The sequence below is a fragment of the Eretmochelys imbricata genome, chromosome 13 (assembly GCF_965152235.1).
Source record: "Eretmochelys imbricata isolate rEreImb1 chromosome 13, rEreImb1.hap1, whole genome shotgun sequence".
Classification (NCBI taxonomy): domain Eukaryota; kingdom Metazoa; phylum Chordata; order Testudines; family Cheloniidae; genus Eretmochelys; species Eretmochelys imbricata.
In genome coordinates, this window is record NC_135584.1 from 20,518,953 (window position 1) to 20,544,622 (window position 25,670).

Sequence of the window (25,670 nt, forward strand, 5' to 3'; positions counted from 1 at the left end):
ATTCCAATTGGTGGGGCAGATGGGCATGCCTCTGAACTTTGTCCTCCTTGCAGCTTTGTTTTTATAACAGGTTTCAGAGTAACAGCCGTGTTAGTCTGTGTTTGCAAAAAGAAAAGGAGTACTTATGGCACCTTAGAGACTAACCAATTTATTTGAGCATAAGCTTTCGTGAGCTACAGCTCACTTCATCGGATGCATACTGTGGAAAGTGTAGAAGATCTTTTTATACACACAAAGCATGAAAAAATACCTCCCTCCACCCCACTCTCCCACTCACCCCAAATTCAGGTTTTGTGCTGGAAATGGCCCAACTTGATTATCATACACATTGTAAGGCGAGTGATCGCTTTAGATAAGCTATTACCAGCAGGAGAGTGGGGTGGGGGGAGGTATTTTTTCATGCTTTGTGTGTATAAAAAGATCTTCTACACTTTCCACAGTATGCATCCGATGAAATGAGCTGTAGCTCACGAAAGCTTATGCTCAAATAAATTGGTTAGTCTCTAAGGTGCCACAAGTACTCCTTTTCTTTGTTTTTATGTAAGTCAGAGCTGCCCGAAGCCATGTGACTTGGCTGGACTAGAATCTGGGAGGGTTTGGGGTTAGTAGTAGCTGAGTGAAGTGGGACTTTAAGATTTATTTTTAAGTGTACCGTATTTATACCACCTCATGTGCCAGCAGGTGAAATGACAAACTTACATCTCATAGGTCAGAGCTGTAGTATAATCAGCCTTTTTTCTAAAGTCTGTTATGCACAGAGTCCCTGTGCTGTAAACTCGGGAGGGCAGTGAATGCTGGAAATGAACAGTTGAGTCCGAAGAGTTCTGCTACTCTGCTCAACAAGATGTTGCAAATTCAACTCAGGGGCTCAGAAAGCCCTTTCCCCAGAAACTGGGGAAACTGAGCAGAGCTCAGGTTCCTGATGTGGGCAAAAGCCACCAAGCTCCCTTAAATAAAGAATGCAAAAGTTTGGTGTTTTGCAGTTTCATTTGTGGGAATATTGTGGTAGAAACTTTGGAAAGCTCAGGCAATTTCCTCAGCTCAGAAGAGGAAGTCTGGGCAGAAGAGCTTACTCAGAAAAGTAAATCCACCCACCCCTCATGACTGTAGCAAGAGGCAAATGAACACTGAGAACCTAGGAATAAATCAGCCTCAGTTCCCTCTGCAAACAGCAAGTCCCAGAGGAGTAAAGGTCAGACATGATTCAGAGAAGTTGGCTGATATATTGGCCTTATAGAAGAAGCAAATTGCTCAAGAGCCCAGTAGACAGGACATGAAACATTAGCAAACAATAAGGAATGAAGTAAACATTTCTGCTATAACCATGTAGGAGTCTGAATGTTTGAGCCCCATCCCATTTCCCTAGACATCTGCTAATTCTGCCCACTAAGCACCTGGAGCAGGTGTTCTGCTTCTAACACCAGTTACAAGGGAATAAGACTCTCACATGGGCTCTAATCCAGAGAAATACAGCACCTCGTAGAAGGCTCAGCACTTTTCATAGAGAGCAGTCTTGCTGTACCCCCTGTGCCAGGCAGTTTTGCAGCTTTCCCTTACCATATGGTCATGGAGTAGCTGTGTTTAAGCAGCCTCACACTATTAGAAAGCAGGCAATGAAGTTCTGAGAGGCTGACTAGGTGCACTGGATCCTGAAGGCAACAGTAGCTCTGAGGTTCGGGTGTATACCTGGAGTTGCACCAGTTGAATTTCTATGTGTAGACAAGCACTTAGTGTGAATCTAAAGTGAACTCATTCGGATTAAGCTAATTTAGACTAAAGTGCTCATTCTGGAATAAGAGCATCCACACATGGAGTTATTCCAGAATAGCTGCTCCTGATTAACTCCTCATGTAGACAAGCTCTAAAAGTGTGGTTTTAAACCTATTCAGTTAGCTTGTCAGTAGACTTGCATGCATTAAACCCACATAAACAGTTTTAAACCAGTGTGCATCTCCACACAACACTTTGCATGGATTTAAACTAGCTTACTCACAAATTTGAATCAGGTAAGGCCTAAGTGCCATGCGTCATTTATGTAAAAAAAACCCCAAAAGAACGTTTTTAGAAAGTACCAGTTTATTTGATAAAGTACCAGTGGGGGAAAACCCAAACAAAAAAACAAACAAACAAAAAAAAAAGCACAATTACATGAGAGAATCTCTTCCAAACATCAAAAGAAAGACAATTCATGTTTCACAGGTGGCACGGTCTGTAGACAACAGTTGCAAATGGGTTATTTCCATAACAGCAGAATTAAAAAAATATTAAGTTTCCACATATTAATTCATTCCAGAGCTAGGCCCTGGGACGGGCTGGTCTTTGAATTGAAAGGTACCCATTTAAAAAAAAAAAAGGAGGGGGGAGGGAGAGACAGGATTCCTGCTAGAGACTTCATTGCAGGGGTTCCTAAGCTACAGGATCAAGCCTCAGCATGGAGTCCACAGAGAGGAGACCCCTTGCCCACAGCTATAGAACACAGAAGAGATCCTCTTCCTTACACCAGTCTAGAATCAGGAGTAACTGCACTGATTTCAGTTAAGTTATAACAGGTGCATAACTACAAATGGAAAGAGAATCAGGTCTAAAGTCTATGAAAAGATTCTCCAGGGCCTTCAGAACCAGTATGATTTTTATGAGCTACACTGTATGCAGTTGCCCCCACTCTCCACACACAAAAAGCCACCCCACAGTCAGCTATTCTGTAATCTTCATTGTATCTGGAAAGGTAGAGACTCAGATCTAGCAAGTAAGACTGATGCAACAGGACCAAGATAAGTGGGTGTTTTATATACCAATTCTGGAACTAGCCAAAGACTGCCAGAAAACCCTGTAGGACAGGAATGCATCTTCTATTCACTCAATGAATGTTTTGTGGAACTGGACCAATTCTGACAGAGGTAGGATCTGCTTAAATGATGCATTAAAACCCCTTAAAAAAAAGTTAATAGCAAGTGGCTTGAGGAAGTCAGTGTTCCCATAGAGCCACCCTTAGCAAGAAACATGATCAAACAATATTCTAAATACTGAAAGCCATCCTACTGAAGGCAAAAGGGACTAAAGGAGACTAGTTCAAAATCTCTTAAATAGCTTAGCCTATAAACTGAACAACAATTTTGCAAGAGAAAAGGTAAAGGTTACTTCCTTTGAACAGTGAGCTTCCAACTTTTGTTTGCAGCTCTACTGCAAATTAGAAGTGTCACTTTGAAATAAGGGGACGGGATCTCAGCTCCACCTCCTGAACATGAAGGAGCAAGGCTGGCATTTTCAACACAGCAACTGTTTCTAATTCATGGAAGTTAATCTGATGGCTGCTGCATTCAGGGGGCACACAGAGCGTTAGTGACCTGGCTAGTTCAGCAACCATTAGCCTGACCCCCAGCTGTGATGAACAAAACAAGGAAAATATTACTGCATTCAACATAAACAAGACATTGCACAAAGAGCAGCATATAAACAGACCAATACGCCCTTCCCTTACACACAGTAAGGCTGCACAAGCCCCAAAACCTCTAGCCTTTGTATTCTTAATATTTGTACACTTTGCTGGAAAATATATATATATATATATAAAATATATAGCTCTATAGGACTGATTACAATATATTACAGGATAAAAATTCCCATCTTTCCCTATAATATACTTTAATCATGTTTTAAGAATCCAATTTTGTATACAGAGTAATTCTAGCAGAAGTTATTGCCTTCAGTTTATAATTAAAAATTCACAGAATAAAGCTTAAATAGTTTTCACAATCATAAGAGATTCATTATATTAGTGTTTTATATATAAAAATGAAAAAATAACCAAAAAACCAAAACATGAGAAGGAACCATAAATAATCCTATAAAAATCAAATCAAAAAATTATGGAAAATCCCCATAAATATATCAATTGCATACAGTAGCTGCTATATAGAAAGGGAAACCTGTAACATACTGTAGCCAATCCTGCTTCAGTTCAGAATATGAATTGTATAAAACACAATATATACATCTAGAGAAATGCCCAGCTAAAGGAAACAAAGGATTTAAAAATTAAAAAAAAAAAAGTCTTAGGAATTTTTTAAAAAGTATGTTTTTTTTTATTTCAGTACTATTTCTACAAACATAACACATTAGGCTATTTTTCCTACTTAAAAAATTATAAAATCCTACATTAAAAGGTAATTCTCCAACTTGTAAGAGGCTAGGTGCAGGGAAAGGTTAGTCTCAGAGTCAAGCAAGCCAAGAGGCTTTCCTGATTTTGCAGATTGTGACCTACCAAGGGCCAAAAAGGAAGAGGAAACTTCTCCCTAAGAGCCATTTAGGCCACATAGTTATTTCTCCCATGGGCCCTTTATGGCATATGGGCATCCTGAGCCAAGGGCACAGCTACTCCCTGATAAGGCAATGGTACACTGTAGTGTAAGAGATTCATAGATAATTCTCTATAAAATGCTTTATATGATTGGCCTGCTGCAGGACAGGCACAATACTACAGGGGAAACAGAATAAAAAACCTTCTACAAAACAAGGCAAATTGGAGAGTTGCACACCAGATGCAAACACACATATATACACCCTCCCCTAAACCAAAAATAAGGAATTTGACAATCATTTGCATGCCCCCTCCCCCCAATATAGCCATGACAATGTTCTCCTCCCAGACGCTTTACATTTGTTGTGCCCTTGTTAGTTTAGCAGGATGGAAGGGTTGCACAGAAAGATTTTTTTTTTTTTAAATCGCTTTGAAATTAGATCCAAGAGAGCATTTGTTGGGAGCATCTTAGCTTAGGTCCAAATGCTTTAACAATCAGTTTTTGTCCCTAGAGGGGCACAAGGTGCTGGTGGCTTTAAGCGTAGAATTCATTTGTAGGCGCTTTCTTGTAGATTGGTTTTTTGCCAAGATCATAACTGCCCTCATCCTTTTTCTTCATGCGATAGACCAACAGGAGGATCAGGAAGACAGCAAACAGCAGCCCAACTGCCCCACCTGCAATAAGAGCTGGAAGAGAATATGGAATGAATATAGCATTTAGGAGGAAACGGCTACCCTCACCAGTCATAAACCTATGAAATCTATCCCAGAGTTCCAGCATTTCAGGGCTTTCTACTGGCAGCTTCCATGTTGCTGAAAGTGACATTTTCAGTCCAAACAGCATCTGGAGACCAGAACTCACTTTCCACGCAGTTTATCCATAATTAAAAAAAACAGCATTTAATAAAAAAGTTTCTTTTGATTAACACAGGAAAGAAGCTTCCCTAATACTCTGTGCCTCCCAGCTTACCTGAACAAAGCCAGTTGGCTCAGTTTCAAGTGACCTGTGGGTTGTGTGTTTTTGGTCACCGTTCTTGCCCTCTAAAGTATGGGAACAATCATACGACCCCATTTTTGGCATCCCCATTTCCCCTTCCTCCCACATTTACAGCGTGGCTGATGAGTCACTAGACTTTGGGGACAGTGAAGTTACCTGCAAGGACTTCTGTTCTTTCAAAGAGGCTGCCGTTGGCTGTGCTGGCCATGGAAATCTTGTTGGACGGATCCATTTTCTCAGCGGGCAAGACTTTACGTGGAGTTATTTCATTGTCTACCACCAGGTTTTCATCCACATCCTTTGTCCCCTTACCAGTATCTTCAGGGATATAGTTGTCACTCGAGAACTGAATAAAGCAGAGACAAACCACACCCTGTCATGAGCAGCTACAAAACACTTCAAAACAGGAGAGACAGGACAGACACCATTTAATGGCAGGACAGTTGAGGTCATTCAAGAGTTCGGTGCATCGTGAGCACCTTATTCCAATGGACTGGATATGGAAGCCAGCTATGGGGGTGTGGGGAGTGGGTTAAGGCAACAAGAGCCTTCACAGGCAGGCAGGCCGGGCCGGCCCGGCCAGATACCACACAGAGAAGGGCTGTTGTGCTAGGTTTTTCTGAGAGTGCTCAAACACCACCTACCATAGGACTCTCTTCAGTGGTTGAAGCAATGTCATCTTCAGCATCTAGATAACATGCAAACATACAATACAGAATTAGTTTCCCTTTGCTTTCAGAGTGTTTTCCCAAAGCCCAGGCACACTCTATAGCAGCACTAGCTGCTATTGTCTAACTAGGGCTCTGCTTTGATTAAAGTGCCCTCTTATCTGTAAGTACTTTCACCAGTTAAATATAGTTTTGATTACACAAAGCCACATGATGCAAGCTCCAGATTACCTCATTCAGAGAAGAAATCTTCAGCTCCATCAAGTGGCTCTTGCTGCAGGGTACCAGGATTTGCTCAGAAAGCTAATATGCTCTTGTGTGCTATGCTGGCTTCAGGAGAGCACTCTTTTGAACACCCATCCCTAGAGGATAATTTGCTACGATACTAACCACCAGATCTGCCTGAACATGCCACATACTAATTTCAGAGCTTGTTCTTTACCTTTTGAGAACACAATGTGAACATAAAAAGGGAACAAGGAGCTGTTTAAACTAGTTTATGCTGGGAGTTTTGAAAGCCAAAAAGAGTTCTCTGAAAACACTGAATTAACTAGCTTTCATTACTACACTGGTTTTAGGGACAAAGCTGGAAGATTCAGAAATGTTGGGGCTGGAGGAAGATGAGATTTAACAAAACTAGTTAAACTTTACAGCCCCATGGTATTAGGGTGTGGGGGGGTAATGACTTGAGTAATGCATTGTCTACCCATTGAAGATAGCATGTAATCTCATTACAGGGGTGACCTACTTGGATGCCCCTATAGAGAGGGAAGACCGAATGAGTCCCACATCATGGCATGGTGCCCTATTGCTGTTCCTATCAGTGTACTGCATCCAAGCAAGCCTCCACATAGGAGGTATTTGATTAGGCTGCTCTACTGATTCTTCTGAATGACTTGCTGAGCTTAGCTTTACAGACTTTGTAGCCCATTGCAAGTTCCATTAAAGAGCCTGTGAGACTCAGGGGACTATGTAGCTTTTCCAGGTCACAGCTATGAAGATGTAATAGTCAGAGGAAGACTCCAATTTAAAGGCTATTTCTTTCTTGCCTACATACCATCATCTCCAGAACCAGAAAACCAGTCACTCTCTCTGTTCAAGTCAGGCCTGGGGTCACTGATATCTTCATCATCTGGCAAGGCTCCAGAAGAGAAATAGTCCTCTCCATACTTCTCTGGGTCCATGGTCTCAGTTTCTCTCACCTGAGAAGGGAAAACCAGCATTAGACATTAGGCAGCGCAGCCAGCACAGTAATATTTCACCATCTAACTGGTGAAGTTCAATTCAGCCCACCTAAAAGCACCATCTTTACCTTCTTGAAAACAGCTGAATTCCCCTAGTATTTGAGAGCAGGAACCAAGATCAGCCTGAGTGGGGATTTCCAGAAGGACTGTGGGTTCAGAAGGTTCCCATGAAGTGACTAGGGTCTGAATTTACTGAAAATAGCTTTCTGGGCAAGAGCTCATGGCAGAACTCCTTGAGGTAGAAGGGAGGAATAAAGTTCAGTGTGATAGGCAGGAGAGTAGTAGTGGGACTTATGCCTAAAGAATCTTTTCCAAGCCTGTGTCAAGAGCTAGATTGAGGTTTCAGTGCTACAGTGAGAACCCAAACCCAGTATGTTTAATAGCATCATTATTTCATTTACAATTCAGATACTTTATCATACAAAAGGTTAAAACTGAGATTTGTTTGCTCCCCCCCCCCACATCTGTATATTCTGGGGAACAATACAAGGAGATCAAAAGCATTATAAACAGTAACTCATTTGTATCAAGTGTCCCCTCAACAACACACACAATTCAAAAAGCAAATACCTCGGCAGTTCCCTTCTCAAAATAAAACCAGGATACTGGGATCTGACAAACAGTCAGACGTGCATTAGCATGGCAGCAGTAGCCCAGATAAGCCAGTCTGCAGGGGCATATAAAGGAGCCAAGCCAAAGAATTGGATGTTAAACTGCCTGACAATGGTTTAAATCAGACCGCATTTTTGCTTGGGCCTCTAAAGAGTAGGGGGTGAAGGCAGAAGATTTAGACCAAGATTATATAAGTTCCCATAACTATTCTGTATAACTTTAGTGACCCTTTAGGGCCAGTCCAGGCGAGGATTCCGTAACTCTGAGATCATGGACCGTCCACACTTCCAAACTGGCAGAATCCAGTGTTTGCTGTGGAATTCCAGCAGCAATTCACAATTCCACAGCCATTAAGTCATTTGCTTGTTAAGGAATTTAACCCTTTCCTTACAATTGGAAGTACAATGCAAACTGAATGGGCAGCTGCTGCCGCCGCCACCACCACCAGTTTCACTTGCCTTGTTTGGCTAACGATTCCCATTGCTATCCCCAGTTCTGCTCTGCTAGCGATCGAAATGCTGGGAGCACTAGTGTGGCTGGTGGTGCCTAGCCACCTGTTACAAGCATGGAGATGCAGGGTTAACTGGAGAGGGGGGAAGTGGAGACTTGGGGGGTAAGGAGGGGAACACAAAATATTGGTTCTCCACCAAAGCAGCTCACCCTCCCTTCCCCCAGATGGAATGCCATCTTATCTGGTAGCTCCTGGAACCATTTAATCGGTGTTAAGCGCTCCCAGTGGTTCAAGGGGGTGGGGGGTGTTCAGAAAGCAGCCTGTCTGCTGCCTTGCCCCAGGCATGGTCCCACTGCAATAGAAGACCTGTGGCATTGCCACAGCTAGCCCTGCTCAACTTGTGGGGCACAGGCTGCAGACCAAAAAACTGCAGTACAGATATATCCATAAAAACTTTATTACAGTGCCAGATACAAGTGGTCTTTTCCCCTCACACCAACAATCCACTTCCACAGCCGTAGATATTGCAGTTGCCCCAGCCACCAGGCTCTACAATCAGGCTATGAGAAGCTTCTCCTCATCCTGAATTCGAGGGGCTAGAACAGTGACGCAATAGCTTTTCTGGCAGCTCTGGTTCATTCTACCCCTTCAGAGTCAAAAGGGACCAGAAAACACTCAACTGAGCATCCTGAAAAACCAAGAAGAGCCTGATTCTGCCAGACTCCTCACCTCCCATTATGCCCCAACTAAGACAGCTAGAAATACAGCCTGGAACAAATATTCCCAGCATCACTGGTCATTTATAGGACAACTTTTATACATTTATAGCGCCAACCTTAATTAGAAAGGAGGCATCTGAAGCTAGCCAAGACACCAGGGCTCCCTGAAATGGTACTGCAGCATAAGCCACAGCTGGAATGAGGAGGCTGCTGCTCCCATCCCAGACTGCGGATGTTTTATTAAGATACAGAAAGGGTTTGATTTCCATTTGCTACCAGGCCACTGTTCAGCAAGTCAAGGTGTGTCCCCCAGACAGTAGCTTTCATGTAGAGCAATGGCAACAGGTTGAGGAGGTTTTCGCTTGAAGAGCAGACAAATATTGACAGGTGTCAGTACTACATTACATCTTTGTGCCAGCTCACCCAGACTGTACACTCATGACTGGTGAATCACAACCATCAGGCAGACACAAAGCAAATGCCTAACAAGGGAGGCTCAACAGAGGAAACTAGGCTGGATCAGTGAGTCTGAAGGGACTGAGTAACCTGCCTTATTCGATCAAACCAAGGATGAGTAAGAATGGTAGACATTTGCTATTACTGGATACTTTGGAATACACCAGGTTCAGATATCACAGGGGGCTTATTCATCAAAATACACACTGTCTGTGTGTATGAGTGAGGGAGGTCCAATACTAACGAAGTTACTGACTCACAGCAGTAGATACGATTATATGGAGTTTTCCATGCCATTGCTCGTTTGGCCCTGGGCCCAGGAGAAAGTAAGTGGGAAGTTCACTCTCCATCTACAGTAACTTTCTGGAAAACATCCAGACAGCTACTGGGGGAGGTGAGCAGCAGCAGAGGGACCTACACTTCTACACACTTACCCTCAGAATATTAATTGTGTATCCTTAGGGGCTGGGAGTTGAGACTATTTGAGGTACTGGGGTGCTGTTGGGCATCTCACTTCCTTCCTGTATGGGTAAATGTGGTGACATTCATTCCATGTTTCTCCCTACACAAACTCAAAACACACCCACGTAACAAGCAGGCACCTCCCTGGAGCTAGGTGTAAATCCCACCTTGCAGAGCATTCTGAATAGGAAGAGTTAACAGTGAAGCATCTGTGCTCTGTGCCGGGTGGATCTGGAACAGTGACATTCCTCACATACACACCTGCAAAGGGCACACAGGAGCAGTTCAGAGACTCCAATGGGGTTTGTGGGCTCAGGGAGAGGCTTAGTGCAATGTTACAGTTTCTTTTAATATTGTCTACTAGGGACATTGCATTTCTAAAGCAGGAGGAAAGTCTCCCCGCTTCCCCATATATATTCTACAGGCTTCCCTAGGAGGCAGTTTCCGGGTATGAAGACTCCCTCCCAAATGGGAATTTGCAGTCCATGGGGTGCAGAGTCAATAACACAGTGGTTTTCAACCTGTGGCCCATGTGACATCCTCAGGGCCATATAGGTAGTATTGGATGCAGCACACAACACTGTTGGTAAATAAGTTGAGAACCACTTCCCCTTTTCAAAAATATCTGGCACTTGCCGAATGTCCTCCACAGCCGCATTCAGCCTAACACTTTTGGCAGTCACCAGCTGGAGGCTGGCATCGGATCGAAACTGCTTGTGGCCAGTTGTTCTGCCACCTGCTATTATTGTGCTGGAACTGCCTCAGGGCTGAGTCCAGCCACTCTTATGATGGGAGAAAGACTAAATGACTGTGCAGCCTCACCTACTTCTGGCAGCTGAAGTCAAGCCTTCCTGCTAATATGCTTTAGCAAACAGAATCCTTTGACTACAGAAGGATGTCGCTTCTGCTAAAGTCCAGCTCCAGGATTTCTTCTGGATGTTAAGCAGCTTTTACCCACAGTGACGTGAATGCCAAGTAAGATTAACAAACATCATTGGGGGGAGGGGGAACAGAAGGGAGGAGAAAGAGGGCAGGAGCTTTCCCTGCTTAGCAGGAGCAAAAAGAGAGGCTTACTTCTTAGCTGCCAGCCAGAGTGTGTGCAGGTATGCATACTCTGCCTTTATCGTCACATGCTGCTTCAGTAGGATCCACGCAGGGGAAGTGAATGTTTAGGCATTACAGGGATTAGCACACTAGACATGCCAAGATGCAGAGGTAGCAGCCTCCTGTGTATGGATCATTCATGTAGAAGAAGCCTATGGCTCCAGGCAGAGGAGCTGGCAGGGCTGCGATACCTGATCCCCTCTCCGGCTGAGGAGTCTGATTTCAGAGTGGCTTTGGCTCTATTTCAGAAACCCAGATCAGCACTAGCTGCTTCTCACAGTGAAATCTGCTCACACTGCAGCACACAAAATTCCTATCTAACATGTGACTTTCCACAGCCACTGACTAGTTCTGAGAAGGAAAAACAGTAAACTCTAACCAAGCCTGCCTCCTCCAGCCCACACACCACTGCCATAGCTTATGTGCCCTTTCACAGCAGCCGAAAACAAGTAACATTCTCTAGGGCAAGGGCATGAAATGCACATGATCAACTTTTAGTGCTGGCCATTGTCTCTGATCAAACACACCAATGTTTGAATTCACTCCACGCTTCTTTGAAGCCTGGTAGAAAGTGAGTTGGACAGGGGTTGCACATGCCGATTCCCAGGCATCTGAAGTGCAGGAGCTCTTTACAGGGTTTCCAACAAGCCAGATAATGGAGCCCTATAATTTGCTTCAGAGTCTCTGCTTCCCAGCACTGTGTACACAAGCCCAGGAGTAAACAGGAGTGAGGTGAAAGTCAAAAGAACATGGACAAAAGAATATGGACCTGAGCCAAATTTGAGAGGGCAGGAAGTGACAAGAGAGGCAAATCAGCACTTAGTTAACTATATGCACTCTGCAAAGACAGAGGTATGGGGAGTTGGTCTGACAGCTCCTTTGCAGATGTTTACTGATAGTAAAAATTCTATTCTTAATTTCAACACCAGGAGATCAAGAACTGATTTTCATCAGAGAGACTCAACAGAATGTGTGTCTCACCTGCACATCCATTCATATGACCACTGGAAAGTGATTCAAACCCAGACAAGTCCTGCTGCAAGTTTCCCCCTCCGCACAGTGAATTTGAGAACGGTCACTTAGGATCAGACTAGGGATCCATCTAGTCCAGTATCCTGTCTGACAGAGGAAGATGTGAGAAGTTCCATACTGGAACAGTCATGGACTAGCCTGCCCAAATGGGAAGTTTCTTCCAAATCTTGTCAGCAGTTGATTTGTGCTCTGAAGTAGTCATCCTGCTCAGTACAGTCAGTTCTTCACAATATAGATATCTAATTCTTTTGAATTCTACTTTGATCTTTGTGTCTCTCTTCTAGCAAGAAGTTCCACACAGTAATGGTGCATTGAGTGAAAATATTTCCTAGTTTTGAATTTGCCAGCTTTCAGTTTCATTGAATGTCCTTTTGTTCTTGTGTTATGAGACATGGGGTAAGTTAGAAATTCCTGATCTACCTTCTCTATGTACCATTCTATATGGAGAATCATCTTGTCCCCTCACTAAACTCAGTAGTCCTGATCTTTTCAGTCTCTTAATGCGGCACTGTTCCTCTAGTCATTTCCATTGCTATCCCTGAACACACACTGGTGTTCTGAGGTTTGAACACTGTACTCCAAGTGAGGGTATACCATTGATTTAAAATAATGGTATTGAATCTTTTCAGTATTCTTCTCCAGCCAATTCCTTGCTTCGTGTAGTTCTGCTGCACACTGAGCAGAATTTTTCCATTGAGCTGTCCACAGCAAGGCTTAGGGCTTTTAAGCCGTAACCACTCAAGGAAAAACTACTCACCCACAGCTTAGTTGTAGGGAGGATTGTTGGATCCCCAGTTACCCAGACAGGCTGGAATGGTTTCGAGAATATGCTAAAGCTCATCCAGCCAGTGAGTATTTGGGACTTCCTCCAAGATGCAGCTCATAGCCTAGAGACCTTCAGCAGTTTGTGCACTTGTGGATTTAGGGAGTAGCACAGAGTCATTGTGGGCTATTATATTAGTGGAGTATTCATGAAAGAGACAAGAGCCCTTACAACATAGCCAACCTAAAATTCAATCACTTAGTATGCATCCGATGAAGTGAGCTGTAGCTCACGAAAGCTTATGCTCAAATAAATTGGTTAGTCTCTAAGGTGCCACAAGTACTCCTTTCCTTTTTGCGAATACAGACTAACACGGCTGTTACTCTGAAACCTATCATTTAGTGTGTTTGTTGTTGCTTTAGTTGGGCACTTGGAAAGGAGTGGCATGTGTTTATCTTGACACCAGAGCATACTCCCATCCTCCCCAGGCATACACATAATGTCACATGCAGCAGAAGTCATATTACTAAAATGCACATCTAGATTTCAAGTTAAAGGATTCTCAGAATGGGGCTTACACAATACTGAAGTCAGCCCTAGAGTCTGTACTCTAAGAATCTGTGTTTAAAAGAAGCATGCCTATACGAAAGCCACCACAACTGACACTAATTAGCCCTCTTGCTGGATGTCTCAGCAGAGAGGCCAAGGACCAACTACTAGACCATGGAAAGTGAACTGTGTCAGCACCAGATGTAACCCCTCCAGGGCAGGGACGTGAGGCATACTGGTAGAGTACATACATGTTGCTTCACTGCTTATGCTTGTGATGTGACTGACTGAAAGCTCCATGGCTGTCCTGACATTAGCACTGAATTCACTTAAATACTTCATTTCTGTCCCTTTGCCCTTAGTTCCAGGCCACCAAAGAGTTGTCATTCTTGTATCAGGAGATCCCAGAAACTAAGCCATTGTTGAAGCAATCTTGGCCAAAATGGATTTGTCCTACCATGGTACATGGCTGGGATCCAGCTTGTCAAACTAAGTGTAAACCACTGGAAATCTGATGCTATAACGGAAGCGCTGAGGCCAGCAAGCTGCAGACCATGTGCTAGGAGAGCTGTGAAAATAAGGTAGGCAAAAGAGCAAAAACTGTGATCTTAGAAACAAAGGAGCTAAGCCTGGGACAGGAGGGAATTTCCACCCACTGCCCTTTGTTCTATCTGATTTATTTACATGAGACTCCTGTCTATTCCTAGCTGTTGGAAGGGATTTTAAATAAATCTGTTCTTAAAAAAACAACAACAACGAGGAGTCCTTGTGGCACCTTAGAGACTAACAAATTTATTTGGGCATAAGCTTTGTTAGTGTCTAAGGTGCTACAAGGACTCCTCGTTGTTTTTGCTGATACAGGATAACATGGCTACCACTCTAACTTTGTTGTAGACAGTTACTTTAACACGCACTCAAGAAGAGTCTTCCAGAGAACTCAGTGATCTTCAGATACCGAGCCTCAGATCATTTTAGCATATTTTACAATATCCACCAGACAGCTCTCTACTATAGATGCTTTGGAGTCACATCAGACTCAAAACACCTCCAAAACAAGAGCCACTTGTTCCCTTCCAGCTTCTCTAACACGGACGCACTGTAGCGCCATGGGGTATGCCACCATCCATCTGCCCCTTTAAAGCAGAGACAATATTCTCCTCTCCCATGAAGAGCTCTGTTAGAAGGAAATCACTGCTTCAGAAGCAAGAGTTTCCAGAGACTTCTGTCTTATGTGACTGCTTACTACTGTGGAAAAAAGTTGGATAGTACCAAGCCAGTCACATATGACTGAACTCTACCTGTGAGGGGTCCTGCATGCTGAGGTAGTAGTTATCCCCATGTTAACAAGCATTTCTGTATGTGGTGAGCACAAAGGCCTGGTCTACACCTAAAATGTAGATTGACATAGTTATGTCGTTCAGGGGTGTGAAAAATGATGGAAAATGGTGGAAAAAACACTTCTATCTCTGTAGAAAGGATCTGCAGTACAGCATTGCTGCTGTGCCACTGTAGCGCCCAGAGAGTAGACAAGCCCAAATCTCACCAGCAGAAAATGGGTTGCTTCTTTTCCTAACTCCAAAACTCCTCCTCTTTAGATGCATAAACTCCTTAGCACAGACACTGAAGAAATCTCTTCTATGCCTGGGAGCAGAGCAAATAACCTTATTTTAATCCAGGTCACACCTTATATCAGCATTCCTCTGCATAACAAGTACTGTAACAAATCCACATTAGCTGGCTCACTGTGCCCTCTGATCATCTTTGGTGACTGCTTGCTAGTCAGCTTGCTCCAAATTATTGACAGGATAGATGGCCCCTTCTGGCTTTAGTGCCAAGGAAGAGAGTTTAATCAAGGCTTCCCTGCATGTGCATGCACTTAAATAGGCTGGGGCCTACTGAGCCAATTGTGCTAGGCGCTTTCAGAGACAAAGTGCTACTGTGCATTTCCTCAATATACTTTAAAGTATCAAGTGATTGGTCATATTGATGAGCAGCAACAGCTCTCACTAGGCAAAACTACCTTTACACCCAAACTATCACATAACTACTTGGCTAGGGTGTCCGCAGGTCAACATAAATTGCCAAAATAAACCCAAAACTTTAGGTTAGATCCTGAAGCCTGTGCTGAGTAGGAAGTAGCAAGAGAGAACAGCAGGCCAGGATTTCTGCAGACAGTTATCGTCCAGCTGTCTGGGTGGCAGTGAGACTGGAGCAAGAAGAACAAGTCTGTTGGCAAGCATATTCTAGTTGTCTGAGACTGGGAGAGTCACTTTCAAATTACAGTGCAGTCCTTCTGCATTTCCACCTCGGGTTCCTTACCAAGAACCTTAGCAGGTAGATAGCGGTAAGAGTAGAATCACTTGTCATTCCTCCTGTACATTCCTATTGTGATGTTTTAAATACTGTGGCAATGAGGGGCTTCCACCTACCCCCGCCATCAGACAACCCTGCAGTGAAAGGATAATCTCATAGCAATAGATTATAATGTATTAAGCAGAGAAGTCAATTTGCCATCACCAGTTCAGCAAGAGGGCTTTACTGTAGCCAGAACCCAAGGAGAGTGAGTTCCAATATGTAATCCAGAGCAAGCTCTAGGTAACATTGTATTCCGAGTTTCATGCTCTCTGGAATCAGTTAGCTTTTGACCCATGTGCATTTGCCTAACAGAGCCCACACTTATTTAAGACTAGGTGTGTGTGTCACTTAAAAACAAACAAAAACAAAACAAAAAAAAAACCCTGAAGAAGATGCAAAGAGGAAGACAAAGAATTGACTGGGAGGAATTTCTTGTTTAAATAATCTGATAATTAGCAAACAGAGCCATAAAAGAGGTTGTACAGTTCCCATGACAGACGGTCACATGCAGGGATCTATTTACAGCAAGTGGACTCATTAACTAGCATCATAACCTTTTCTGATGAACCAGCTATAGGTGTTTGGAATCGTAAGTATCTATTGGTTACAAAGTCTAATTTCAGCATCTTCACCACAGGGATCTACTCATGTTTTAAAGAGCGATTCAGTTAAGCAGCTCAAGGCAGGATAAATAAAGCCAGCCACTGACAGCCATAGTGTCCAAATTCAGAGTACGGGTGGGAAGAGTCCATTATGCCTGTTCTCCCAGGGAGGTGAAGGCACAATGGGTTCTCAACAGGAGTAGATCCTCTTATCATGGGATTTTCATTCAAACATCAAAGTTTGGTATACAAAAGACCAGAGTCAAAGAATGCAATGTAATATACCTGTTTTCCAAAATTTAGTCTTCTCCTTCCCTCACCCGAGGGAGGCATATGGAGATCCTTCCTAGAGCATAACTCAATCCTCCAAGTTATTTTGCAGAATTGCTATGGTGGTTTTTTTGTTGTGGTGGTTTTGGGTTTGTTTTTTTTTTACATGTGTATTACATTACTAGCTTGTGTGTCTTGCACCTTTAAATTCCTTTGTAACAGTGTTAGCAAGATCAGACTTCAAAGAGAATAAGGCACACAGCAGAAGTTTTGGTGCCTTTCCTAGCTGGCCCAATACAGAGCTAAAATGGCCTGACAAGCAACTAATCTAGGCTTCCTTGTACAGTTGAGATCCTGATACTGCATCTTGAAAATGTTTCAATTCCCCACAATCTATGCAAGTTTAATCATATCAAGAGACTAGAGATTTAGGTTTGATTTACACTTAGCTATGTTAGTTTAGGAAGGTTTTGCTCGTATAGATGTGATTTAAAAAATAAAATGTGTAATTAAACCAGAAAAGCCTTTAAGCGTAGCTCAGAAAGGCTCCACTAAGGTCTTGTCCATGCCCAGGAAGCTAATGCCCACGTCTTAACTATTTCCAGATACTCACACCTTCCCAGAATCATGCAAGTCACCTACTAAAGTTAAACATGCTTACAGCACCCCAGCATTCTAGGGCTTGGTTTTTCTCCCCCTCCTCCGACAAAGGAATACTTCAGCTTCACACACACACACACACACACAGACACACACACCCTCCTTAACCCCCCATCATCTGGGTGCCAGGGTGTCTTTCTAAATGCATGCTAGTAATCTAGAAGACCATAACGTTCTGTTATTCACCCCTTCTCTGGCTTCTGAAATCCATAGACCCCACAGCACTATCAAGGCATTTAGTTACCAGCATGCAATGACAAGGCCCATTAACAGTAGTAATGTTTATATGACAGTGTTTCTGATGCTTGACCTTTGTTTAGTTAGAATTAGTGCCAAGACAGAGTGTATAAACAGCCTCCTGTATAAGAGGCTTCAGAGCATGAGAGAGAATATTCTGGATCCAGTGTGCATTTCTATTTGCAATAAATATTTCTTTTCTTGGAAAAAATCCTCTCATAAATTAATTCTAGTAAATGAAGTCTCCTCCACCTACCACCACAAATAGAAACACAGTCTTTTTAAAAGGGCTCAGAAATAAAATTGGAATCCTTACCACCTTAAGAAAAGGTACCTGCTCTAACAAGACTGGGGACTTCTAATCACAGTGCCAGGAGGGCTTGCTGTACTGACCAAATTCCTAATTCCATAAGGTCAGACAGGGAGAAGAAATCCCATTTAGGAGTTGCAGTTTAGCCTTATCAAATTTGAACAATGGTCCATCATGCGAGATATGGTTTGAGCATTGGCCTGCTAAACCCAGGGTTGTGAGTTCAATCCTTGTGGGGGCCATTTAGGGATCGGGGCAAAAATTGGGGATTGATCCTGCTTTGAGCAGGGGGTTGGACTAGATGACCTCCTGAGGTTCCTTCCAACCCTGATATTCTATGATTCCTCCCACCACACTACATCAGGTCACTGGTCCAATAATTCAGTCTCTGGTCATCAGAAGTAGCTAGACCCTGATGTTCTAGACTGAAAAAAAGAACTCATAATAATTCTGTCCAGCTGCGATCGCCTTAGATACAAGGGGTCTTCACTGTGCCAAAAAGAAAAAAAAAAAAAAGTGGGATGGGGGGGGTATTTAATTAAAGAATTGCTACCTCTCTAGAAAATTGCAGAACTGCAGCATCAAGGAAAGTTTGAGTCACTGATTCTCAGAAGAGAAACAAAACTATTATACAAGTGCTGACAAGAGGTTTACAGAACCACAGTAAACTTCTGTCTTAGAAAAAGTAATTTTCAGACTCCAGCAAGCTTCTGTTTTAGAAATGTGACTTCCACAAGTCCAAATCAGAATGTAATCTCTATATTACTATTAGTAAGAAGATCTTGGAGAAGTTCTGAGCAGAGGCAGTTATGGCTTTAATGATTCACAAAAAGAAAAGGAGGACTTGTGGCACCTTAGAGACTAACAAATTTATTTAAGCATAAGCTTTTGTGATGCATCTGATGAAGTGAGCTGTAGCTCACGAAAGCTTATGCTCAAATAAATTTGTTAGTCTCTAAGGTGCCACACGTACTCCTTTTCTTTTTGCGAATACAGACTAACCCGGCTGCTACTCTGAAACCTTTAATGATTCAGCAACTCATCTGTATGACGAAAAGGCACTGGATTCTAAATGTGTAACTTAAGCTATGTATCTAACAAGAAGTGAAAATTCTCACCCACTCAGTCCTAACTGGAAATGGGAGTCTGAAGTATTTAATCCAATAAAAAGCCAAGGCAGCTGCATTCAAGTACAATCTTTTATGGCCCAGCAATGCAATAACTTACCACATCTTGTGTTAAATATTTAGCACACTGCCCCCATCCCATTCACTAACAATGAACTCAGCCCTGCCTCACCACAACAGCTCTATTCTAGTGCAAATCATTTCACGCCTTAATCTAAAGGGCCTGCATTCCACCAGGTTTCAGCAAGCAGCCATTCGCTCACTGATAGAAACAGTTTAGAAGTCAGATATACTCACAGCTGGCCTACACAATTTTTGACTGCTTTAACTATATTGTAGTTAGGGAAGTGTACAACCCTCTATTGTTTGACACAGTTATAGCAGTAGAAGGGTGATGACAGAAATAAGGTGTACCATATAGTTTATTTCTGTCAGCACCTGTACACTGGTATAACTGTTTCAACCTAGGGGATTCTACTTCACTAACTACAATCCATTGCTAAACCAACATGGTTAAAGTGGTACCCAAAAGGAATAAAAATCTTTTTCAGATCAGCCAGGAAAGCAAGCCTCCTGTAGGGACAGGATAAAGCTAACATGAAGTCACATACATCTCTGCACTGCTGTGGTGAAGAAATTTTCCAGTTTGGGGGAGTCCATTATATGCAGGGTTATGCACCAGAGAATTGCCCAGCAATCAGTTACTACACAAAAATGTAATTCTACTCATCTAGGTGTGAAAACAGGGGCTACCTTGACAATAGGGGTCACTTATTTTACAGATACTAGCACCCACTATACCACACTATTCCCAGAGATGCAGTTCCAGCCCAAATCACACCAGGCATTTAGTAAGCACCATGTACAGAGCAAAACAAAGATTCTCCCATTTGAGGACAAACTTTTTTTTTTTTAAAGCAATAGAGAGAATAGTGAGGATTCAGAGTCAGCCAAGTGGATTCTAGCAGCAAGCAAGATTTCAGTAGCGTATTTAGCAGCAACAAGAGTTTGAAGTGTGGTAAAAACAGACTGTGGGAATTCTGCAGAAGTTTGCACTGTGATGGCAGACAGACTCTCCTCCCCATTGTTAGGCTAGAAGTCAAGTTAATAGAGCTCAGCCTTACAATTGAGACATAGGGCAAAACAAGGCACTAGACACTATGCAGGAACAGCAGGATAAGAGAGCAGAGTCATATCCTGAAATGGATTCAAGTCATGCACATTGGAAGGGCCTTGTCCTCTCTCCCCACCCAAAAACCAGAAAGAAGAGTCCATGGTATCCTAGCCATAAACAACAGTTTTCACAGCTGCTGGACTGGAGGTGGATTTCAGCAGACAAATAGTCCGCACATCTTTGCCAAGCCATTGCCAGCCACCTCAAGGGCCTGGTGCACTAGCAGTAATGTGGCAGAGGTAGAATGAGGTAGAGCATTAGGATAACAAACATGTTTAACTCCTTGTCTTCTTATACATCGTGGGTTTGGGAGTCTCTAATATTAGAATTCTCTCGAAAAAGTGAAGAGTTCAGCCCTGGGCTGCCTCCACCTGTTCAGAACGCAAGAGTTCTCTTGATCTCTTCTCAAATAGGGGACTCAGAAAGGTGACTTATGCAAGGGATTTGTTCCCCAGCTTCCATTGTGGAGACTACTTCATGAGAGAAGTTCCTCTCAGGGACTCGTCTTGCCAATCCTTAGTTTCCAGAGGATTTCAGTCTCTGGGACACAAGGAAGGGCTCTGGGGATTCCTGCTTAAAAGCTACCTATGAAGATCTTGTTCTGAGTATTCAGAGTACTGAACTGAGGGGACTATACAGATATCACTCCCACCCTATTGGGTGTAACCAATTTGCATATTAGAAACATTTCTGTGAAGTGCTAAAAACTAAAAGAAACTAACTTTTTTTCATTTGCAGACCGCCTAACAAATTTCAAATGGAGGTGCAGACCTCTTTGGAAATTCAACCTGTGGTCCAAGGACCCCTACCATAGAAGTCTTAGACTAAAAACTGACTGAACAGAATTCAACTGTAAATGCTGCACATGCTCTGCATGGCATTTGCTGCACTGTGAAAAGGGCACTAAACTGTGGGCATCTATGGTAACGACAACACTTCTGATGGACCACAGGTTGAAAATCACTAATCTATTCCCTCCAATACAGCTGCTAGTTTGAGCAGATGCATTAAAAAGCATTTGATTTAGTGACAAGAGCCATCATCTCCTCTTTTTCCTTCAAAACTCTGTTCCAGGTACATTAGTCTTTGTAATACAGTCTGCTGCTCTATGTTGGACAGGTATTGCTCTGGCCAAGTTAAAAATCACACCCTGGCTGAACACATCCACACACTCCATGAGCCTCCCCAAGTCAGAAGGTGAAGCAGATGGAAAATAAAGTTATACATACAGATAGCAATATCTTGATTTGATTGAGAGGGACAGGTGAGAAACTGGGCAAAGAGCAGAAAGAACAGGCCTCGGGGAATGATGGTAGCAGGACAAGCCAAACCGGTTTAAACATTAATAATGCAGCACTACTTTCCAAATACCATCATGAACAACAAAACATCAACTCAGCCAGTCAGATGCCCAGTGAGTTCTAGGAAGTGTTGACACTTTTTTGAAGCGTTAATAATAAAACAGACAGGTGTTGCAGCAGAAAAGCAGGGCCTGCCTACCTACCTGCTTCACTCAGACCCCTTCTCTCCTCTCACATCTCCCATTTAAAAGAGCTTGATTAGAGATACTCTGGATGTCATAAGTTCAGGACTAGTCTATGAAATGATGCTATGATCTGGCATGCCAACCTCTAAAAGGCAGAAGCACAGCACCTCAAAGATTGATTCTACATACCTAAAACCAATGGAGCTCATAGGAACGGTCTCACATTTAAATATTACATCACGTTAACATGATCCAGTCTGTTACCTAACTAACAGAGCATAGGAATTATGCCATGGAGCTTTCAGGAATATTTTTAGTCCTTTTACATGTGGTAAGGCTGCCTCAGTCAGAGAAAACCTGGCTGCAGTGAGAGCCACATGGGGCATCACATGCCACTTGAAAGAAGTAGAGCTTGCTCCAAAGAATTTCTGGCTCTTGCATTGTAAAGGCTCTGTCGGACCATCACCATACAGGATCACGTAGCCCTCAAGGCCCTGCCCTTACACAAACACAAAATAGACTCCATGTCCTGTGGAGTTCCAACAATATGTCTGCACCCTCTCCATATCTTGGGTGTACAAAAATTACAAGCCACATGCTGTGTAATCCAGCATATTGTACCAACACTACAAAAAGGGACCCATTCCTCCCACACTAACCTAGATGCTGCATCACCAGAGACCACTCCTCAGTGGGGGTTAGGCCCATTACCAGCACTTCTACTAAAGTAAACTTGGTGGCGTAAATCAATTCAATATTGCAACACTAGAATACAGCCACACTAATTAAGCATAGGGCAATAAGTTGCATTGAGTGTACTGTAAACTCAGCAGGAGGGGTTATAGATACAGCTATGCAGAAATGTTGTCTTTGGAGGCATCTGAACTCTTTAGGACACAGCCTACCAAACCCACAACCCATTATATTCCCCAAGCACACTAGGTTGCAATGTTAATTTCATACCAGATGTGGTCAGAGAGCATCCAAAAGCTGTACTGACCCAAGACGTCTTTGCCCAGACACTTCATGCATTTTGGCCTGAGAGCTTTCTTGCTAAACCACTAGCATCTTGGAATGGAACTTCAGGACAGAAACTGAACAAAAAGTAGTAAGTGGTGACCTACCTACAGAGCCTCAGGGTGCAAGTGAAACAATGTGGATGATTAAACCTAGTTTGGGGATACTCTAATCTCTTGCAATTGCCCCAGTCCCAATGCAATCCCTACTAACCAGTACCAAAGCAGGAGTCAGAGCTGGATGCCTTCTGATTTGAGCATAGACACTTGTTAAAATTAAAAGTTAAAAGCCAGAAACCCCTCTGAGTTACATACATGCCTGGTGTTTGTACAGGGTCCAGGATCATTTTGAAAGGTAGAGAGGGTCTAATGCCCATAAAAATGAGAGGTACCAGTAGAACTTCATTTAGAGATGCTTGTAAAACTTCGGAATTACATTTTCCAGCACTCACTGTATCTGAGCACCATACAAATTTAAAAAATCCCTCAGCATCATCATATTTTGAATTCCTTTCCATCCTCCTCAGACTTTTGATCTCCATACACCTTTGCTCCCCAATCCTAATCTATATCCTTGTTATGCAAATTGTACTCCCCCTCTTTCTTAAACTCTACAATTGCACCTCAAGCCTAACCTGCAGCATCCCTGTTAGCCCACTCCTGAGCCTCTTTGAGAAACTACTGGGGTACAGACAAGCAAGAAGAGCAGGGCCCATCCAAGGGCACAGCAGTCACAGAGGCAGAATCAGAAGGGGAGAGCAAAGGCGTAAAGGAGCACAAAAGAAAGAGCATATATTGTGGTAGACTAATTGTAGAGTGAGAGGAAGGCTGTAAGGCATGGGTAAGGCAAATGCTGATAAAATAGAACCCGCAGGGCAAACGGGTGGGTAGGTTGGTAGGTAAGAAAGTCGGGCCAACATCAGAAGAGGTATCACCTGATGGGAGGAGAAAAGAGGAAGATTTGTGAATAATCAGAAGGAGGTGGCACAGAGAAGGGAGAGGAAAGGAGTCTCTGACCCAGAAGAGGAAAAGAATGTGATAAGGATTGAGAAGAGAACAAGGAACTTGGTGTAGAGACAGGCAAGTGGTGAGCAAGACAGGAGTTTAGCCGGGGTGGGGTGGGGGGGAAGAGTCAGTTAGACAGGAAAATTATATTTGGAAGCATAGCAGTGCACAGGCAGGCGGCAGATCCATTTGAATGGCAAGCCAAGTAAGCATTAGTCAGTTAAAAGATAGGTTTCAGAGTAACAGCCGTGTTAGTCTGTATTCGCAAAAAGAAAAGGAGTACTTGTGGCACCTTAGAGACTAACCAATTTATCTGAGCATGAGCTTTCGTGAGATACATCTCACTTCATCGGATGCATCCGATGAAGTGAGCTGAGCTGTAGCTCACGAAAGCTCATGCTCAGATAAATTGGTTAGTCTCTAAGGTGCCACAAGTACTCCTTTTCTTTTTAGTTAAAAGATAGAAATCCATCATCAATACATAAATAATGGTGAGTAGTTCAGTATCCATCAAGCCACACAGTCCTATCACCAGCATATTTTCAGATGGAAACCAGCTACTCTTCTCCCTCATCCCACTCCATTCAATACACAAGCTGTCAAAACTAGAGATAGTTTAAAACCACAAGACAGGGACAGCCTTAGATAGCTCTGCCCCTTTCACCTACCCAAAGTTTATGGAAGTTGGAAAAATCGTGGCCATATTTACTTCAAAGCCTGCTACCAAGTAGCATATTCCCTCCCTGGATAATAGATATAAATTGCTTCAGGAGCAGGCACAAAATCATCTGGAAAAAAAGGCCGTTCTGGTCTCCCTCAGAAAAACCTGTTTCCCTCCTGATGGGAAAAGCCAGGTTTCTGCCACTAGCACATATAATATTAAGTCAGGTAAGGACAAGGTCACACAGAATATTAGGGGGAGCTAAACCTGGAGTCCTGGCTCCACAGCTAAAAATTCAGAAAGATGGGGGGGACGGTGACAGTAGAGAGAGGAATCGGGTGACCAGATGTCCCGATTTTATAGGGACAGTTCCGATTTTGGGTCTCTCTTATACAGGCTCCTATTATGCCCCACCAGATTTTTCCCACTTGCTGTCTGGTCACCCTGGGGAGGAATGGGGTGTTTGAGCTCTGGTACAAGTCTGCATCACACGTCTCTTCTCCTCCAAGGCTGGTTATAATCCATTACTCCCCCTGAGGAGGAGTTAGATCGAGTTCGAGATCATGAGGCGAGGATGGAATTGGAGCAATGCCGCTCTTACCCCAGCTGGAGTATGGGTGCGGGAGGCCTCTGGTGAGGGAAACTCAGCCGCTTACCTGGGTTTCCCCTCAGCAGCCCAGTATTCTCAGCCCGGGGAAATCGGGGGTTGGCACAAGGTAAAGGAAAACCGCAGCTGCGGGGCGTGCCGTAGGAGGGGGATTTCAACAGGTCCCTGTGACAGGAGGCAATTGCCGCAGAGCCGGGCTTTGGGGCAGCCTTACTCATGCCCCAGCTATGAGGGCTGGGCACTATCTGCGCCATGTGCTGATGCTGGAGCCCGGGGGCGGCCGCAGGAGCAGGGGGGCAGGCACGAAGCAACGTCCGGCCAAGGGCTGTCGCTGTCCACCCCCGGGACGGGGCGGCCCTTTGCCCTACAGACCCACCCGTCAGCAAGGGACGGAGACAGGCAGAGACTCCGAGGAGAGCTGTCCCGCGTGCGGCCGCTCCCCAGCCCTTCCCTGGCGCCGGGCACCACCTGGGACACAGCGAGTCTCAGGAGGCCGAGCCGGCCCCGGCGCCCTGCAAAGAGCGGAGTCCGGACCCGGACCCGAGCCCGCCCCCTGCCCTCAAGCGGGCCCGAGCGCTGCCCCCCGCACTCGGGGCCCCGCGACGCCCCCCGGCGGAGGCAGGGAGCCAGGACACCCCGCGGCGCGGGCGGGCACTCACCGACTCGGCAGCGCTGGCGGCCACCAGGAGAAGCAGAGCGGCGCAGAGCGCCCCGGGGTGCCTCGCTGACAGGAGCTGCATGGTGCTCGGGTGTGATAGTGGCGGTACGATGATCAAGCGGCTAGCACAAGCCCCCCGGCCGCGCAT

At 44.0% G+C, this 25,670-nt stretch overlaps 1 protein-coding gene across 1 annotated transcript; it reads right to left on the minus strand.

Annotated features, from left to right (window-relative positions):
- Positions 1–2,027: 2,027 nt before the first annotated feature.
- SDC4 (syndecan 4) lies at positions 2,028–25,670 on the minus strand. Its single transcript, XM_077832374.1, has 5 exons — positions 25,524–25,670; positions 7,020–7,164; positions 5,939–5,982; positions 5,451–5,640; positions 2,028–4,984 (listed from the first exon to the last, which is right to left on the minus strand). The coding sequence occupies exons 1-5, from the start codon at positions 25,668–25,670 to the stop codon at positions 4,833–4,835; spliced, it is 678 nt and encodes a 225-aa protein (XP_077688500.1). The 3' UTR covers positions 2,028–4,832.

Coding starts and splice junctions, on each gene's coding strand:
- SDC4 (XM_077832374.1), bottom strand. CDS start 25,670: ATGCGCGGCCGGGGGGCTTGTGCTAGCCGCTTGATCATCGTACCGCCA. Junction 7,165..25,523: donor CCGCCAGCGCTGCCGAGTCG/GTGAGTGCCCGC, acceptor TTCCCTTCTCAG/GTGAGAGAAACTGAGACCAT. Junction 5,983..7,019: donor TTCTGGTTCTGGAGATGATG/GTATGTAGGCAA, acceptor CATGTTATCTAG/ATGCTGAAGATGACATTGCT.